Below are 20,995 nucleotides of genomic sequence, written 5' to 3' on the forward strand. Positions count from 1 at the left end.
CACAATTCAACATCCCTTGTGTTTGGTATGAACATCACCAGCATGGACTAATAACATACAATAGAACTGATGGGAAATAAGAGGTGAAAGGGCATTAGTCATTACGCTATAAACCATCTAAAGCACCCATGAGTATGCTGATATGCAGTGAGTCACTGCCTGTGGCTATAATAACGTAATATTTTGAAATTTCCCCACAGCACTTTCAAATGACCAACTGAAAGGTTAATTCAAAATCACTGCCTTAGTAGGCAGTTTAGTGTGGCTTTAGTTTGGGTACTGGATTAAAATGTAAAGGTTTGAAATGCATCTGGAATAAAATTATATGTGGGTAGTATACATTGATATCTCTTGGGAAACAATACTAGGAATCCATGACCTTTCATATGTAACACACAATGTTGATGCCATGCAAATAATTCAGTGCATGCTTGTATAATTTCCAAATGACCTGAATGTGTTCATGCTTTCCCAAAATGCAGGCCTCCCTTTGTGACTTGCACTTTGTATGTTTGCATAATTGATAAGGGAAAAACAATTAGTCCTTAGTCCTACCATGCCAGAGCTAAATCCATCCAGCATGCAGATATCTCTCTAAAACATGTAAAACCCTCAAAAATTGGGCTAAGTCATTACTCTCTTATCTTTCACAACGTTCCACAAAATAAATACAGAAAAAGCGATAATGATAATGGAATTTGAAACAGTGCTGGTAATTAAATGTGTTTCGAATATCAAAAATGAGTTTAGTTATTGGATTATCGCCTTAATCACATCCAAGAAATCATCTAGGCAAACAGTCCTGCAGACTTCCAATCATTACGCTTATAAAGGAGAACTGCATACTGGGGGAAATAATATTTGAGCAAACTGTGCTAAAGGGTTTTTTTACCTAAAAATGAAAGATCTGTCATCAATTACTCAGCCTTGTGTCGTTTCGAACCTGTATGACTTTCTTTGTGTCGAACACAAAATCTTGCAAAATGTCTCTGTGTTTTTTTTGTCCATACAATGAAACTTTATAGGGTCTAATGCTATGTTGGGTTCCCACTTTTTTACTGGTTTTTGTACAGACAAAAACAGGTAATACATTCTTCAAAATATCTTCTTTTATGCTCTACAGAGGAAAGTAAGTCATATGGCTTTGGAACGACTTGACATCAGTAAATGATGACGGAATCGTCATTTTTTGAGTACCTATCCAATTTAAATGACTGTAGATATTAATAGCCATTTCACTATGAAGAATGACCGATGACGGCATTAAACCAAGCCTGTCTTACAGCAACCCAAGATCCCACATCTAGGGCATCAAGCTGTCGTTCAAAGAGAAAATGCCCTGAAATATCACCTGGTTAGAAGATCCCATGTGCAAGGTCAGAATAAAATCATCTCCGCATGCAGCCGACTCTGTACGTGTACAAGCAACTACTATCCGTAGAGAAGATTTCATTGGCAGGCCAGATTCCAGCTGGACATGCAAGTATATATTTACAACAGCAAGGATCCTTCCTCTAATCATCAGTATTCACCTTTCCTTCCTGAGTGTGAGGAAGGGAAGTGATAAAAACAGCATATCAATATCTAAATATATTTATCCTAATTCAAAGGGGTCCATTGTCCCCCTCTGTTTCTGGAGTGACAGGCTGAGAAACGGCAAAGATGTCCTGGCACTGAAGTGGGGTTTTTGGAGAGGAGGTCTGAGGAGGTGGGGAAGGTTTCCTCTTCTCCGACAGAAGTCTCAGAATCTCCCCCACCTGGTCCTCCAGAGCCGCTAGCCGGCTATTTAATGTCTGGATGTCACCTTTTAGCTCCAGCTTTGCCTCGTACAGACTGTTTTGAAGCACAGTCTGTTCGGGAACAGGCTGAAAGTTAATCCCCCGAAGGGTCATGTCACCCACTCCAGGGCTGGGCTGCTCGTATGGGCTCCTTTCCATTGAACATCTCTCGACTGGGCTCCGTGAATCACCAACCCGGTCAATACGCAAGTCACTTTTTGTGATTCCGCTGTCGCAAGAATCAGTCTTGTGTAGAGCACTATTCTCATCAGTCTCATCGCTACTGTTACCGTTTCCAGTGGGACCCCTTTCGTTAGACCTCCCACCTTCTGCTTCCTGGCTCTTCCCATCTTCAGAGATCACATTTAGTGGCTGGGATACATCCCCCCACTCCTCTTCCTTCTGCTGCGGCTGCTTCTCTAGTTCCAGCGGAAGCATAGGAGACGATCCTGATGCAATGTTATGAAAACGCATCCAGCCTCGTCCTCTTCCTCCTCTTGGTCTCACCGGACTTGTTACCTTCAGACAATTTGAGTCCTCTACGCCAAAGCTGGGCTTGAGCTCCATAGCCTCATGGCCTTCACTCCTGTTCGGTTCCTCAGTCTGAACGTAGGCTAGGGTGCTCTGGATTGGGGTTATCTGCGAGACGGTCACAACGCTAGAACCACTGTTCCCATTTCCCAAGCCAGGGGCCCCGTTTTGCATCGGGGCCACGTGTTGGTGTTGAAGAGGATGGTGGCCCTGGTACTGGGGCTGATATTGCTGCTGATGAATCTGGTGGGACAGCGGATGGAGGTGGTGTTCCACCTGAAATTGGTTCCTCTCCAGCTCATGCTGGGATGAACCTTGTGTGCGCATCTCCTTCTGTTGCTTGAACTTTTGGAAGAGCTTGCGGACAGGATGGTCTACAGGGATTGACAACGTCACCTCATTTTTCTGGTGTCTCCTCTCCTCTTCCTCCTTCTTGACATCAACAATCTTGCGGAAAACAATCTGTGGAGACATAACAATATGTAAGAAATCTGTATGTTTGTAATCCATGTCTGCTTTGAATGAATGAAATAAAGAACTAATTCAAGTTCTAAAGAGGCACTAGTTACTAAGGCATGAATAACTTTTATGCTGGTTATATCATCCACTGGCTAATTACATCGGAGCAAGAACATATTTGTCATGATTAGGGTTGCATAGATTTACAATTCCTCAACTATTCTTCACTCGTGACCTTTACATCCAAAGCAGAGGGGAATAGGTCACCATATATAACTCCTGATAATAATTCAAGTCCCATAGCTATGGAAGCCAGTTTCCACCTCAGAGTAAAATAATAAAAATGTTAATTGTGAAAGTGTGAAATTAAGTTTAAAATCAGAAATAAAGTGACTTTTTTTTAAATGTGCAAGAATTATACATTTAGGTGTACAAAAGCATGTTACTGGGGCAGTACCCTCAAAACAACCCCTAAAAGGTTCAAAGCAGTACCTTAAGGGTCCATATTATTACTATGAGGTTATAATATATAATAACTTTTAGAGGTAGATAAGGTAAAAATATGTCCCTTTAAAGGTACTGCCCCAGTGACAAGATGTTGCACCCCTAAATGTACTATTTTGCACTTTTTTTCTAAAAGTGTGTTTGTGAGATGTAAAGTGACACAGTGTGATATAAAGTCATAACTGTGAGAAGCAAGGTTGTAACTGTGAACTATAAAGTGGCATATATCAAAAATAGAGTTCCTATGAAACCCTCCACCTCCCCCAGTTCCACCTGTCTAGATCCACTATGGGTAATTTCATTTATGCTATTTGTGTAACAGTGACATGGCTTCAAGCTCACAGCAGTGTGTCTGTGTATGTATCGGCAGTAGCAAGTCTCCATACCTGCTCTACAGCAGCAATAAAAGCAGTAGTAGCGTGTGCAGCAGTTGCCATGATATAATAATCACACTGTGAGACATACAGCAACATTGCAAAGTATAACTATTTAAAAATATAAAAAAATGACTTATTTTATTGAATGAACCATTCACAAACTGAATGCTGTAATAGGAACCGCAGTCAGCAAGAGCCCTTACTGATTTCCATATCACTGTAAAAGATGAAGTATTTGCTCTCATGCTTGTGGCCAGCTATCCAGTCAAGTGCCACTGGTGTGGTTCCTGAGGCATGACAGTATTGAACAGGACAGTAGAGTACACAAAACGAACAACACTGGAGCTGTGCCAAGTAGGTCAACTGTTAGGTTCAGGAACTTGTACCATTTAAACTACCAGTACTTCGAGGTTAACAGAGACCTGTACAGTGATTCAGAGCTTCCTCCAACAGCAACCCAGCACCTTGCAGAAATAGCCTGGCTCTCTTCCTTTCCCCCTCATCGGATCTCTTTCGGCTGTGGGTTTACACATGGCAGTAGCTTTGATCACATACATTTTAATTAGAGTGTTAATTAGCCACCCAAGCCCCCTAGCTGAGCACCCTTGGGAGTTCTGCACAGCCCAACCTGACATACAGAGCAGGACATGCGGCCACACAGCTTGTTATTTTTAATGGAATTTCATTACACGTTCAAAGACAAGCCTGAAATAACATTTTGTTTTGTGTAAAACTCTCACTTGTAATGATTGTCTAATCTTTGTATCACTTACACATTACAGTAGAAAAAATCATAAACTTCTAGTAAATTACTGAATTCTTTTTCATCACAGTCAATGTTGTGTGAGATAATGTAACAGCGACCGTGCTGACTTAAAAAAAAGTCCTCCAGGCAAACATTGGTCTGTAGTGTTAAAAATAGAACAGAGCGTGTCACGTGCCCTTTAGTTATCCCTGTGCAGTCTTTTGGCACCCTGAAGTGCTGCGTCGCATGTCACTTCTCATCTCCCAGGAGGACTCTGGTAAATAATGAATCCAGCCCCCTTCTGCCTCTTCGTATTATTTAAATGTCGCTTAATACGAGCAGAATGAGATGGAAGTGACGGAGTCAACTAGAAAGAAAAAGAGAGAGTGGGCTAGGAACAATGTGTAGCCAAATACAAAATAAGCTCTAGGGTGCAGAGTGAGAATGCAACAAAAGAAACTAAGGTGTGTGCAGTGATGGACGCTAATTATGTTTGGGAAGTGACAGGAAATGGTTCTAAAAATACTTGTTAGAAATAATAGTCATCATATAACTGCTATTAACAGTTGTGGCATTAAATTTGCATTCTGTACTTCTATTTTGTCACTATTCAGAACAGTTCAAATTAGGGTTTCACTGATACAGTATTTAAATTCTGGCCAATACTAATGAGCTGTTAATTATTTTTTTTGTTATGACATAACTCATAAATGGTAAATATCATACTGTATATCAATGCTATTTTGTCTAAAAACTAAAATCAACATAAAAAAAATTCTAACTACAACATTATAATGCGCATTATGGAAAATATATTCATTTTGAGATTTGCTAAAGATCACATTGATTTAACAATGTTATTCAATTAGAGTTTTTAAAGATCAACTTTAAATAAATAAGTGTTAGATGACAATGAAGGCAATCTCAATTTAAAAACAAGAAAATGAGAATAAACAATTAAATATTCAATATCAACTGATTGCAGTAAATTAAAATATTATTAATATTGCCATTAACCAATATATAATGCATCCCTAATTTAAACAGCCATACATGTATCTGAGCAAACACTTAAAACAACCCACATCCTTCAGAGGGTAAAGGATACAGTAAGGCTGCTTAATATAGTACCGTAATCTCTGTCTACCATGAAACACCATTACATACTGTATATGAATGTTAAAATGCAGTGTCAGTGATGTGTATAATATATGGATGCAATGTTATGTGCCCTTGGAATAAAAAAAAGAAGCTGTGAATTAAGTGAAGTGCCATTATGCCCGAAAATAAAGAATTTACTCTTTGGCCTCAGCTATGCACGCTGTTTAATTATTTCCTTTGTGCAGCCTCTTATTGGATAATGACAATTATCACAACACTCAAGCTATCTGCTGAATAAAAGAAGAGACAGAAAGAAAAAACATGTGTCAACAGCCTGCATCTCTGCTGCGGAGGAAAACTGATTAGGGATTTATAATGATCTGTTAGCATCCATGGGGAATTTTAATGAAGAATCCAATATTTCATTTACACTCTCTCGAGCAAGCGTTATTATTCTAACATTCTTCACCTGTGTGAAGAGACTTTTTTCCTCTTCCAACAAAGATGGATTGTATAATTGGAATAATTGCACAGGCATGCCGGGTCAGTCTTGTTTTTTTTTTAAACACAGCCTTGAGTTCACTCCTGGACAGAAACTCAAATTAATGATAAAGTATTACAACTTCAATTTTTTGGGTGGACTATCCCTTTGAACAACATTATCACAAGAGGTGTCAGTGTGGTTAAGTTTACTGGAAGAAATTGTCAGTGTAACACATAAACACCAACATTTAACACCATGTGTGGTTGATTGAGACAGAAGTAGAGCAGATGCATGAGCTCAGAAACCAGGCCACGTGGTTACGGAGGAAAAAAAGGCAACATGAATAGGGTGACCATACGTGCCATTTTTCCCGGACGCGTCCTGGCCAGGATTTCTATATTGCCTAAAATATCTGGGTTTTGGCTTTGTTTGCGTGTGCAGACCGATCAGTGTATGACATCAAAATACCATACAGACGGTTCCTAATGCTTTCAAAATGCTCTCGAGGTACTTTGATGTCAAACACTGATCGATCTGAGCCGCGCTGCTTTTAAGTCGAACACACATCCTATGTACGCATAATTGCATCGCTTTGACCGTAGATCCCACCTTCTCATACACACCATGATTGGTCCATTATGTACAATGCCTGCATGTTACTGGTCAAACTACTTTTCGATCATTACCTGAAAACATGAAAACAGGAAAAAACAAAGCCAAAATAAATCCTGGCAAGGACGCGTCCGGGGAAAATGGCGCGTATGGTCACCCTAAACATGAATGATTTACTGGAACTAGAAAATGTGCTTTATCTCACTTCCCCTGATTTCAAATTAAAGCACCTGACCAAGCTGTTTAGGCCAAGATTACCAAAAAGATTAAATAACAAAGTGAGCATATTAATAAACCTCTCTGTAGAGAGGAATTGAGACTTTTTACAAGTATATTAGTTTTGGTTGCTTTGCTTCAGAAGCATTGTGACATAAATAAAGGGTAGCTAGAGTACTATTAAACAATGTTTAGTTAACTTGATGTGCAATACTTTTGAACAAAGCAATTATTTAGCCTAACTATTTAGGAAATGCTCTCAAGAGTTGTCCAACTTAAGGTACAATTACTCATTTACAGTATATGCCTAAAATGTGTGCACTGGGAAATACAGTAAGACACTCATAACAGCGTTTAATCAAACAAACAACAGAGTCCAGCTCTGAGACTAAGAGTGTTTTTTCTTTATCATTTTTCCTATTTAACGCACCTTCAAGTATGCTTAATACATTCTGCTACATATACATGGTAGGATGGTATTTTTTCATTATAAATTAAGTAAATGTCAAGGATATATATGTAAACTTATGAGATCAAGTGAGTATTTGGGTTTTGAATTTTTTAAGTTTCTTTTTTTGAAAAAACAGTTCAAGTAAATTTGAGACATTAATCACGTGACTCATTTGTACAGACAGTCAAAGATGCTCTCTCTCATTAGCCAGAGTACCAACTGGTTCTCATGCGATATGTATTGTATCTGAGGAATAATCCAGGCAATGCTGTCTGTTAAGTTAAACTCTCAAATACCTGTTTCTTTAATAGATACATTTAGTTAAACAAGAAAAAAGGCCCATTTTCCAAAAGAATACATTCTCACAGTCTTGTTTATTTCCCTTGGACGTTGCCTGACTTTGATAAATACATGAAAGGAATGAGACAACACTTTCATCACTCATGACAAGAGCCACATGGAACATAACATGCCCTGACAGTGACTGAGTGACATGCAGACAGTGGGAACGGTGACAGTTACACCGCCCGATGTATCCCTGGGGATGAGGTGGATTATGAGAAAAAGGCCTTAACATACAAAAATCCATTTCTTTCTTCTCATTCAGGTTTTATGAATGCCTCTTCCTTTTCAAAAAAATATACAGTACTGAAATGCATTAAGATAAACAAGATAAATAAATCCTCTTTTTGCCTACTGATTAGATTTACATTATTTACTTTTATTTAAATTGGTTATTGAAGATTAAGCTACCAAAAAATAAATAAATAAATTGAAGTAAGGCTGTTCTTGATTAAAAATATAAATTCATAAAACCACTTCAAAAGCCAGGCACAGAACTCAAGTTCTAAAAGTCTTTGCACAGTTTAACACACCTTTTTTAATTAAACCCGTGTTTAAACCTGTGGGTATTCCAATTCAAGAAAAAAAGTGATAAATTGTATAAAGTGTGTGTTTGTGGATGTACTGTAAGAGAAATTCATATTTCATATGTAGCCGAATTATCCTGCACTGATTTGGTGTTTATCATTCTATGTTAAGCAATAAGCACAACCAGCATTGGAAAATTAATCAAAGTCAAATGCACAGCATGACTGCTGACACTTATAGTTTTTCTTGAGAAGCATAAAAACATTCACCTTTGATATTGTGTCATGGTTTGAAAAGGTTACGAGTCATATTATACCCAGGTGCAGAGATCAATTTTTGTATATTATATGATAATCAACTCACAAGGTTTATTTCTGTGCCTGGTTTGAAATTATTCAAATTACTCACATTAGCCCCGCTGAGGTGTAGTAACAGCAGCTGTTGAAAGTCTTCGAGTCTCTGTGGCCTTTCGTACAGCTGTTGAAGCTTTAGTTTTGTTAGAAACTGATGAAACTACATTTGCAGCTGAAGATAAATTAAGTATCTGTGGACTGGGATGCAAGCCTTGGAAAGTGGTGTAAAGCCCTAACATGGTAACTTGCTGATTCTGGTTCTCATTTAGTTAAATTTTCTGAACAGTCCCACTGAAATGTCAATATATATAAAACAAAACAAAACAGAAAAAGCTCATTTACAATGAGCAATACTTCAATACTCCACTGGTCTTGATTAGAAAAAAAGATGATTGAAAGTCTAATAACCAAGATGCATTTGGGACTTAAGCTTATTTTTGTTTGTATATGCTTACTCATGCAGAGGTATCCCTCCAGCTCAATCAAACACAAAGGATGTATTCAGGCTCACTTGAAAATTACAGGAATCTGTGTTAGATGACCCAGGCTCATTGGAAATGTGTGATTCTGCCATCATTATTGCAAAACCTGAAATACCTTGCATAAGGTACATTTTGCTGCACTTTGCCAACGACACATCCATAAGAGACGCTATAATTTTTCTCCATTGCAGATGTGGGTTTATTAAAATATTGATATTTCATTGCTTGTAACAGGTTTAACGCCATTTTAAAAGTGAACTATCCAGTGTCTGGCACTAAATAGCATGTTTAATATTCTGCAAAACGTGACTTTGGCAGCGTTTTATGTTGTACGTATCACGGCAGTTCAGAAATGAAATGTTCTCTATTGCATTTAAAATTAACATACCACCCACACTAAAACCTAAACCTAACTGACAATGTTAACAAAAGCAAACGTGAGATGAAAACTCATTTGCTGAAACAACCATGCTGTTTTAGCTTCCTTATACACGGCTTTGAGCTCTTTTGATTCCTGTATCAATATCATAACCATAATTTGTGTGAAAAGGAGCAAAAACAGTTTTTATTGCCCGTAATGTTCATTTTACATGGAAACTGAAATGTGTGTATAGGTAAGTTTTTTTCAGTTTTGCAGAAATGTAGGCAGTCATGTATTTCTAACACGCCTTTGTTGGTGTTAAAGCAGGCATGGAAATAAATTTTAGACTGAGCACTTCTGCTTTAAGCACAACAAACACAAAAAGTCTATTATTGTGTAAGGGTTGAACATAAGCCATACATTGCGTAGAAATAAAGGGGCAAATAAACTGTGAAGACTGAGACCCACAAGGGTAGTTGTTTTTATGGTTGGCATTGCTATAGTAGATACTGTATGTTTGGGTGTAAAACAACTGTATGAGATTTGAAATGTGTCCCTGACTTTTGAAAGATTCAGATGATTTTCTGCAATGCAAATAGGTGTAAAGGCAAAAAGCACAGTGAATTGAAACAAAAGTGCACTGAGTCTTCCAAACACAGCAAAATCCAACAGTGTAGATTAATGGGATCTGGCAGGCATTTAAAGTGTGTGTGAAAAAAAAAAGTGTTTATCCTTCCTTTGCAGCCCCCCTCCCATTCAACACTCCTCCGCTTTGCTACTTTAAGTATAGCGAGATGCTAAAGTTCTGCCAGAGACAGTGTCCCCCCCCCCCCCCCATCCCAATGCTGAGGAATCACCAGCCTGGGAACGCCCAGCTCAGCACTTTCCAATCACGGCCGGCCAATCAGCAGATTATTGCCCACTACTTCAAAGTCAGGACTATGATAGTCCCTTTTAGACGATCACGTTCATTTTTCTGCATTCAGACATTCAAGTGCCTCTCTTCACTCACCTATAATGCTTCCTGTCAAGAATACATCGGCTACAGAGAGCCGAAGTCATTTTGCAAGCCATAAAATTAGAGTCTCTGTTTGGGGATCAATACCTATCTTGGCCTTTGCTCTTGGAGCCAAAAAGCTGCATTTAATCAATCCATGTCTCTGCCCACAGACCTGCCAGCCAACCTCAACTAGTCTAAAAGGTTCATTTCCGGATCAGCACAGATTTAATGACAATCAAGTGGAACAAAAAAAGTCAGTGTCTCAAGACACTAACAAAGAAGAAAATCAGCAAAGAGTTGTCTAAAATGAGGTATTATATTCCTCTCATTTGAAGTGTGAGTTTGATGGTTAATATTTCACATTTATGGTTAATTTCTAAAGTGAAAATAACTTTTCCACTGCTTTTCATGTTCACTATATCAAGTTTCAGATATCATCTACTGTATGTACCTTAATTTTCAGGATTATTAAATTTATTTAATGTCTCCACAAAGTTTAAAGAACGTAATATAGACTTGAGATCAGGACAAATGTAGCTTCATGGATACTTCTGAAGTAATTTTGGTACACTGAGATATTGCGTTTGAAGTTTAGATGTATCCCTGAAGTAATTCTGTAAGAGAAGGCATATGGCCCATTAGAGTTACTATTTTTATCGATAATGTCCACAGTGGCCACAGAAAATATTATAGTGATCTACTTGCTTTGCTTTTCAAACTTATCAACAAAGATTTAAGAACTGAAACAGCCTGCAGCACAAGATCAGCCAGTCTCATTACCGGTATTTACATACAATTTCTGAACGTGTCCTGCCCAGATTCCAGGAAGAATTTGTACAGATACCTCAATACTGCCTTCTGGCAATGAGACGGAGCAGCTGTAATTGTTTCTATTAATTATTTACCAAATACAAATGGAAAAAATGTGTATTGCCTCCTTTGGGATACAACTGACCACTTTTCTTACACAAAATCTCTCAAAATGAGCTAATACTTGAATATTCTCTGTGTCACGTTTTTAGATACCCATGTATGCACACAGTCAGACATGCACACAACCTACAACCAGACTGCACCCTAACAGCAGTTTTCTCATATATGCCCTTACTATACTGCTTGCCTTTGAAAAAGGCATAAAATGCACTTAGTAATAGTTTTTTTTAGAGTTCAGCATGTCACTATATACATACTCCCACAGTAACATTTATTTGGGGTTGTTGGTAAGATTTTTTTTTTTTAAGTTTTATCTGCATTTATTATTCTTGTCTTCAGTGTCACATGATCCTTCAGAAATCATTCTATGCTGATTTTCTACTCAAGAAACATTTTTAACTATGCTGATTCTTTGATGAATCGAAAGTTCAAAAGATCAGCGTTAAAAATCTTTTCTAACAATGCAAAAGTCTTTACTGTCACTTTTAAAGAATTTTAATCCCAAACTTTTGAATAGTACAGTACATACACATTCATACTAATGCTTCCAAGACTAGTGCGTAATTTTTGCAAATTTGACAAAACCCTATCCATGTCATCCAGCTAGACAACATTACCTTGGTGACAAATCCTCAGAATTTGCAACAACAATGTAGAGTGTATCACAGAAAACCAAACGTTCATGTTTGCAAGGCGTTAAAAATGGACGTAAAAGATCCATGAATGAAAAATTCTTAAAAGGATTCACTGTGGAACACTGCTGGTCAATGCACCAAACAAGTGAGCTGTTCTATTAAGCATGGCTTATTTTCTGTGTGGACACACTGTGTTCTGATGATTTCTGTATGAATCTTACTCTTGTTGCTGAGAGAGCATCTCTCTGCCTGGCCTGGTAATGGAGGGGATGATAAAGTTGCTTCGCCCACCTTATTGGCAGGGGTTTGCAGCTTTCCAAAGGCCTTGTAAATCTTGTTAGGAGGAAAGCGTGGCAGGTGTGGAGGATTCTGCTTCCTCTTTACGTTTGCTGCCTAGATGAATCAGCTCGGGCAAAAAAAAAAGGCTCAGATCTGACACTAATCAGCAGCCAAAGACAGAGTTGTGAGCCTAGCGGGTAATGGTGGAGCATTCGTTTGAGATTGGCTTGCATTGTCAGCTGATCTAGCAAAGGGATCGTCTACTGAACATGTGGCCTCGAAACGGGATAGATAAACTCAGACCTTTCCTTTAAAACTGCCAAACAATGTCTGTTAATGTCAAACCATCAAAGCTCATCAATTCCATAAAGCTTAATGTGATCTACTCTGACCATCATGAACCACATGAGTTACTTTAACTAAAAAAGAGAGTTCACAGGAAGTTTTCAAAGCACACCGCACAGCTAATCCATGACTGAATGTAAAGCTGTGGAAAAATCAGCCTGGTCTCATGTTTATACGTAGGTATTTATACGTAACATTTACAAGCACAAAACGTACACTTTTGTATGTTTTTATTCATGCTAAAATGTACAATTTAGACGTATTTCAACATTTAAAACGTACAAATTACTACGTATTTTTAGCTAAAAAAACGTAAAAATATTTACGTATCTTTTATATCATTAAGATATTCGTATCAATGTATTTTTATCATTTTATCAATAAGCGATTTAGATTTTTAGACCCCTTAACCTGCCCCCAAACCTAAATTTTGGCATATTTTATAGTTCTATTGTTAGTCACAGCATGTTGGAGAAAACGCCTTTTGTGGCCCATGGCAATCAAAGTAAACATTACATGACAAGTAAAGGTTAAACGATTGCAGAAATGTTATTTATTTTAAGGTTTAAAGTGAAGTCGTGTTTAACATTATGTAGGCATATTCTTGGAAACGAGCTGGTAGCAGAAATCACACAACAAAACGATATGTTATAATTTCATAAGTAAATGAGTAAACAATTTAATAATGCAATTGAAAACAAGGTAATTCATATGACAACTAAAAAATAAAATTAATGCCGCGATTTCAATATTCATGAGGATTAATTTTTAGGTGTCGTCAATACGTCAATTTTGTACGTTAAAATGCTGAAAATACGTAAGTAAATGTACGTTTTATAGAACCACATTTTACGTAAAATACATACGAATTATCATGAGATCACGTTGGGACAAATTCACTCACCAACACACTAGTGACCAAAGGCCTGGGGCTCTGCGGCTCTAGAGTGACTTGTGCTTCAGAGATATTTACAGGGCTTTCACTGAGCTTTTTTCCTTACGATCAGGACCTCAGTGAGGCATTCAGACATTGACCAGCAGAGATAAGCGATAATGAGGGAGTCTGAAGGACAGCTGAAGAAGCCATTAAAGAAAGTGTGAGAACTTGGGCTGTGAATCTTTTATTTTTATAATAATGCCGCCTCCTAAAACACCTCTTTTTAGCCAAATTCTAAGGCATCATCACAAATATCTTTCACCCATTCCCAGAATGCATTGTGATGAGCGCAGTAAAAAAAAAAAATCCAGGATTTTTAGGGTGAATAAGATTTTGTATCTTTTTGAAGAAGTAATTAATCACTTTATTCAGCAAGGATGCATTAAACTTGATCCAAAGTGACAGTAAAGACATTTTACAAAACACTTCTATTTCAAATAAATGTTTTTTTTTTTTTTTTTTTTACTTTTCTACTCATCCAAAAAAATTTATAATAAAATTGAATAATAAATGTTAATAATTTTTTTTTTCTTGAATTCTGAAGGATCATGTGACACTGAAGACTGAAGTCATGGTTGCTGAAAATTCAGATTTGCCATCACAGAAATAAATTGCATTTTAAAATATATTAAAATTAATAATAAAAACAGTTATTTAAAATTCTAATAATAATATTTCACAATATTATTATTCATTTTTCTGTATTTTTGATTATATAAATGCAGCTTTGGTGAGCATAAGGGACTTCTGATGAATTAATATGAATATATTAATATTATTCAAATATCATTAAATAGTCCAGTAATTACATATTGATTGTATATTATATATTTCACATGCTATAATTACAAATTTAAATTTCTGACCAACACCAACACAACGTGACCAACATTTGTCATGTTGTGTGTAGGGTGAAGATGAGATGACAATAACATAATAATATTAGTAGGAGGCCACACTTCTTCTTATTATCATGCATGATAAATGTGTGTGGTGTGTGTTAGTTAGTGTGTGTGTGTGTGTGTGTGTGTATATTCCTGCTGATTTGACTCATGCTTTATTCAGAGTGTGTGCTGCGGGGGGCCATTTCTCCTCAGTATAGCCGGCCCATCAGCAGCATTACCCAGTCGACTGAGCACAGCGGGGCGATGGGGCAGCCTCTGTCACTCCACCGACAAAGAAGTCTGCCCTTAAAACACTTCACACTATTTTCACCTCAGCCTGGTCACTCTAAATGATGGTTCTTAAGTCTAATATAAACAATGGATCTAAAGTCTAAGATAGCATATTCAAATAATAATCAACAGTAAAATCACTGTATGTACATTAAAAACCACAATGTAACAAGAATTTTTCATTAGGAGTGAAAGCATGTAGTCTACTAATGAAAGACATATCCCAAGCTCTACAAATCAACTGCATGCAAAATTCATGAACTCAAAGTTACTCAGAGACCTTGAAGAACCATAAACCTTTAAATCAATTAATTTGTGCCCTTAGCAAAATATCCTCTCATTAGACAGGTCCTTTTTTGCTGTGGCCAGAGGAAATAAATTAATATCATGGCTCACTGATTCCTGCCTGTGTCCAAGAAGTCCAGCAGTTCTATGAAATAATTTAGTAATTTATTTTGTTTACTTGAAGGCATACAAGAAGGATCTCCCTTCCCTCCTTATTTAATAACACACCTAATTTCAGTGCATCGTTTCCTCAATAATATAGATGAGATACAGCAAGAGAGGACATTTTTGCATCTAAATATAGTTTTACACAATGCTCACCAATTATGTAACTCAATGGCAGTAAAGTGCACAGCTGAGGTCTTCTAATTGTGTTTTGAGTGCACAGGGTCTTTCTTTTGTCAAGAGACCCAAAGTTCTCCATGGGCGGTCTGTCAGAATGAATCATTTATGTATTTAAGGAATGTGAGGTCAGGTCTGAAAGCCACAACAGAGCTCTGTTCTCATGCCAACACAGCACACAGCAGGACTTCACAACACACATTCAGGTCAAAGTGCACCAGGATGTGCTTGAATCTCTAAAACAAAAAATCTGACTGATATGGCAAAAGAAAAAGAAGTATAAAAAGAATAATAACAAAATTGTTTATTTCACTCAAAGCAGTAAACAGTCTTGTCTTTTTTCTTTGTATCTGGTTTTTGTCTACTGTACTTTTTTGCTTCAAATCGAAGATTATCTTCATGTAACTCACCGTAGAGCTAGTTGGTTTTATTCAGGTTTTCTAAAGTCTAGATTTTTAAATGCTAATGCAGGAAAAAAGCCTTCTCGAACCAAGACTTGAGAAAAAGTGGGCGATCATGTTTGAGTTCTATTCTCCAAGGCTTTTTAGAAGAGATTCAGCAAAAGTCTGTTGCCATTAGAATGTGATGTTTGGTGATAACATGTAAGTAGCGCTTACCCGCTTGCGGAGGTTGCAGGTGAGGATGAGGTTTCGGGAGAAGGAGTTGGCGAAGGCCGTGTAGAACTCCAGCACTTTGAGTAACGCGTCCCTCCGGATGACATGCAGGTCGCAGTATGTCAGAGCCCTCACGTTAGCGCAGGCATGAGCCAGTGTGGATTCCTTCCAGAACACATCACCAAACACATCACCCTTACCTGGGACAGCAGACAGGGAGCGTAGTTTGAAACCACATCAGAAATAAAGTTGCAGGAAAAAAGAATGCAAACCCTTTGGATTTGCCTGGATTTTAAAACTTAAATTAATACTTTTATTCACATGCTTTTCCCACCATGCACTGTGAATGTTTACACGATGTGTTCATAGGGCTGGACAATAATTCAATATCAATATGTATCGCAATATAATTTTTTTCAATAACGGGGATATGATTTTTAAACACATTTCCGATATTTCGATATACATTACCAGTGTTTGCCATACATTGATTTATTTGTGGCGTTTGACTTCGCTGAATAAACATGAGCACTGCACGTTTCAAAATCATAACACGGCAACATAACACGGTTTTATATGAATGTATCTCTGAAGGGAACCGACTGTCTTCAGAAAAGTTTCGATGGCATTTTCACTTGATCTGATAAAGAAGTGTTCATGAGCAGAGCTGCTTTGATTACAGCCGTTACCGGGGAAACAGCTAGTTTTATCACTCTAAATGCGCCTCCTGCTGGCAGAGAATGAGTTTGCATTTTCAATAAGCCTGTCTCCAGCAACATTTCCAAGTTTTTGTTGTTGTTCAATTTTTTTGTTTTCTGCAGCGACTCAGAGCACGTTTCATATCCTTTTTTCTGGCTGAAGCACATTTGTTTCAATCTATAAGAATAATCAGCCAACACCACCAGTAAAAAGTTTTTGAACGGTAAGATTTTTTATGTTTTTTTTTTTTAAGAATTCTCTTCTGCTCATCAAGGCTGCATTTATTTGATCCAAAGTACAGCAAAAACAGTAAAATTTTGAAATATTTTTACTATTTAAATTGCTTTCTATTTGAATAGATTTTAAAATGTAATTTATTCCTGTGATCATACATAGCAAAATTTTCAGCATCATTACTCCAGTCTTTAGTGTCACATGATCCTTCAGAAATCATTCTAATATGCTGATTTGCTGATTATCAATATTTAAAACAGTTGAGTACTTTTTTTCAGGATTCTTTGATGAATAGAAAGATCCAAAGATCAGCATTTATCTGAAATAAAAAGCTTTTGTAACATTATACACGATTCCATTCAGTATAATTTTTATTATTTTTTTTGGGAAAGAAATTATAGAAATTAATACTTTTATTTAGCAAGGATGCTTAAAATTGATAAAAAGTGATGATAAAGGCATTTATAATGTTACAAAAGATTTCTATTTCAGATAAATAGTGGTCATATCGATATCGGAATTATATCGTATCGGCCAAAATTAAGAAATATATCGTGATATAAATTTTGGCCATATCGTCCAGCCCTATGTGTTCAATTAAGACATGAAAACATTTAATTTTTCTGTTATTTGTTTAAGCAGCCTGTTTGTCTGGTGTTGTGATCAGATCACATTTTATGAGTAATCTCTGCACAAATGCAAGTTAAAGGTTCATATACTTTTTACTGCCACGATAAATATTGATAGTTGATGTTTTTCATTTTTGTACTCTGACAGTACAAAAATACAAAAATACAGATTTGATCTTCATGGAAGCTTGTTTTTTCCACGGGATAAAAATAAAATAAAAAGGTAATTGCGAATTTTATCTCACAGTTGGGGCTTTTTTTCCTCTGAACTGCGAGATATAAAATCTAAATTGTGAGATATACTCAGAACTGCAATTTTATAAAAAAAAAAATCTGAATTGCAAGATGCTAACTCACAATTACAAGAAAATGAAAATGTTTTATTCCATAGCAAAAACAACAGAACAGAATTATGTAAACTCAGAATTCTGTGAAACATAAACTCAGAATTGTGGGGGGAAAAATGTATCTCAAATGTTTTGTATCTCAAAATGAATAGTTTATATCCTACAGTTCAGAATTGTGGGATAAAAAGACCCAATTACCTTTTGTATTTTTTTAATCCCGTGGCAGAAACAAGCTTCCATAGATCTAACTACAGTATGACATAGGTACAGTATCTTCTAAGTTCACACACCACACTCAGGAGAGTATCTATACAAAGTACCCAGTGTTCAGTGCTTTTGATGAGGGGCATCATTAGGAGCCCAGCAGGTTTAGTCTGGTGGGTTCAAGTAAACGCCTTGGGGCTAATTAACTCACAGCGTTCGCATCTTATTTAATTTCATAATCATTAAAGCAAAAGAGCATCTGATCCAAATCCCCATTAAAGAGAAGAGACGTTAACTTCCTCTCTACAGTGTCTCATAAGGTCTAATGTCATGTCGTTTGCAGTTACACACAAGTCAGTGAAGGGCACGTCACATTCTTGTGGCAGCGGTACATCAGCGGTACTCGAGAGATGAAGAGATCAAGAAATAGTCGATTCAAAGAGAGAAAAAAGTCTTAAAACGTGCCTGTATGTGCACGTGTTCATCAAAACTAAATCGTTGTCTTGTTTTTATTGTTCATAGTGGAATTGGTTCCAGGCTCAGAGTTAAATAAGGAGGTAGTAACTGTCCTTTTGTTTCAGAGAATTTATGAAAAAAATAAAGCTGTACACAATTGGACAGATCAACAATGTCAGGATAGTTATTGTTTTGTCCATTTTTAATAAGAGGTTTACGAGCCAGGACTTACTCATCTTTTATAAAAGCAGTTTGCATGCTTAAAAAAATGCCTTTTTCTCTTGACAACAAATCTGGTCATTGTTAGAGCACTGGCTGCACTGGAGACTGTGTGAACTATCAGTGCACATCCCTGTGAAACAAAAGACTCAACAATCAATGAACGGAGAATCAGTCCCCACAGTTCCATTACTGCAGGATAAGGAGACGGTGTGGACAGAGTAACAAATGCCACATATAACGCAAGGAGCAGACTGTGGGCTTTTATGTTACTTCGGAGAATGAACGCTAGCAAGTTCACTTTGCAAGATCCTGTGTGAAAACCATCTTTTAGGATCCACTGCATTAGTATTGTGCCCTTTATAGGTTTGTTTTTTTCTTCACTTATCCAAAGCTTGATATGTTTTGGAGCTGCAGTGTGTGCCCTCAGGAAAAACCTGCAGAGCTCTGAAGTATTACTGTAGTACAAACTGGCTAATTGTGCAGCATTGGGCTTTCTTGAGTTTAATGAGAATGCGGGATGTTGTGCAGAAAATATTAACAGCAGTAGCAAAGTATATATTGAAATAAAACAGGGTTCTGTATTTGTTTAAGAATATTCAGGCTGCTTAAAAACGGAATATTTTGGATACTGTCACATGTTTCATGCCAGTGAATATTTCTCGAGTATTTTTGAAAGTTAATTTTTGTACAGGCACATACAGTGGGGAAAAAAAGTATTTAGTCAGCCACCAATTGTGCAAGTTCTCCCACTTAAAAAGATGAGAGAGGCAGTTGTCACAATGGCAACTTTGCCGGTCTTGCTATTAATTCAAACTAAGACTATTAGAAATAATTTTCATTGACTGACATAAAGTTAAAATAAAAGGAAATGAAAAGCTTAGAAACTTAAAATTGTAAATGAACATTTGAAATATTTTCTTGGCAATGAATTAAAATTAGTTTAAGTACTAAAAATGACTAAAGCTGAAAAAAATTAAAGATGAAGAAAAATAAAAAAAGAAATTAAAATTAAAATGCATATTACTAAAATTACTAAATTAAAATTAGAATTAGAATGAAAAATGAAAATATAGTAACAAACTAATATTAATAATGATATATTAGTGCATAGATAATACTAAAATAACACTGCTCATTAAGTGAAAAAGTGAAAGACAAATGACAACAAAAATCTAAAAGTTAAAATCAAACCATTGTTCTGGTCTCCAGGAATTTTTAGCCAAGATAGACTGAGATACAACATCTAATTTTCTAGAGAGTCCTCACATTCTCATGAAAAAAAAGAAAAAATAATGAATAATTGAATGAATTAATAAATTATTATTATTATTATTATTATTATTATTAATAAAGGCAACATACAGAATGTGTGTGAATATAGTTCAAACTTCCAGTTAAAATCAAATTTCTAGTAGATCTAGCAGAGTCTAGTTAATTTAGTGTTAATGTATGGTAGTGTGGTTTTACTGTGTTCACTTGTTTACCCAATTTTAGTTTAGTAGGCCGAATTAGCTGTTTAAGCTAGGTGTTTCAAATCAACATACATTTCTGTATTTGGATTTTTAGCACAAAAAAAAGATTTTTTTATATCACAAAATCTTATAGTAACTTGCTATAAAATAATATAGCCCTTGTGATGACTTCCCTATGTGACAACTAACCCCTGTGGTCTCGCTTGTATTTTTTTAGTGTGGAAAGAATTATTTAACTCACCTAAAATGGCAATAACCTCATCATCCTGAATGACCTCCAGCGATCCAGAAACCACAAAGCAAAGAGTGTCCACGCTCTCCCCTGCGTGGAAGATGAGATCTCCTGGAGCGCAGTGTGTGGTCTGGAACTCCACCGCCAAAGAGCGCAGACAGCCGTCACTGGCCAGCCGGAAGGCAGGGTGCTCGTTGAACACCTGGCTGTTGAGGTGCACACAGATGTCTGCACGCATGTCCTTAGGACAGATGGACAGAACCTAGCGAGTAAAGTAGGAAAGTCATGTCTTAATGGTACATTCTCTTAACAGTATGTACATAGTTTAATGAAGCTCTTCTTGTCATAAAACCTGATTTGTTCTATTTTGGACCTGTAATTACATATTATAGATAAATATAATATAAAATTACACAGCTCCTTATGTCAATTAAAATTATATATATATATTATAAATGTAAGGTAAAATAGGTCAAATAATCTGTATAAAATATTTATAAAATCATACAGTGAATAAATAAATAAACAAACAGACAGACACTGAATATTTATTCAAGCTTAAAATGATTTAAATTTGTGAGAAAAAATACAATGGAGCGATATGAGGGATATGTGATATTTTACTGCAGAA

General features: G+C 36.5%; 1 protein-coding gene across 1 annotated transcript; it reads right to left on the reverse strand.

Moving 5' to 3' along the window:
• Positions 1–1,587: 1,587 nt before the first annotated feature.
• Positions 1,588–20,622, reverse strand: LOC107589061 (potassium voltage-gated channel subfamily H member 5-like). The gene is made up of 3 exons (XM_016277387.1): positions 20,374–20,622; positions 15,873–16,069; positions 1,588–2,771 (listed from the first exon to the last, which is right to left on the reverse strand). Exons 1-3 carry the CDS (start codon positions 20,600–20,602, stop codon positions 1,605–1,607), a joined length of 1,593 nt encoding a protein of 530 aa, XP_016132873.1. The 5' UTR covers positions 20,603–20,622; the 3' UTR covers positions 1,588–1,604.
• Positions 20,623–20,995: the final 373 nt, after the last annotated feature.

This window comes from Sinocyclocheilus grahami, unplaced genomic scaffold (genome assembly GCF_001515645.1).
Source record: "Sinocyclocheilus grahami isolate Dianchi unplaced genomic scaffold, SAMN03320097.WGS_v1.1 scaffold111.1, whole genome shotgun sequence".
In the NCBI taxonomy this organism is placed as follows: Eukaryota; Metazoa; Chordata; class Actinopteri; order Cypriniformes; family Cyprinidae; genus Sinocyclocheilus; species Sinocyclocheilus grahami.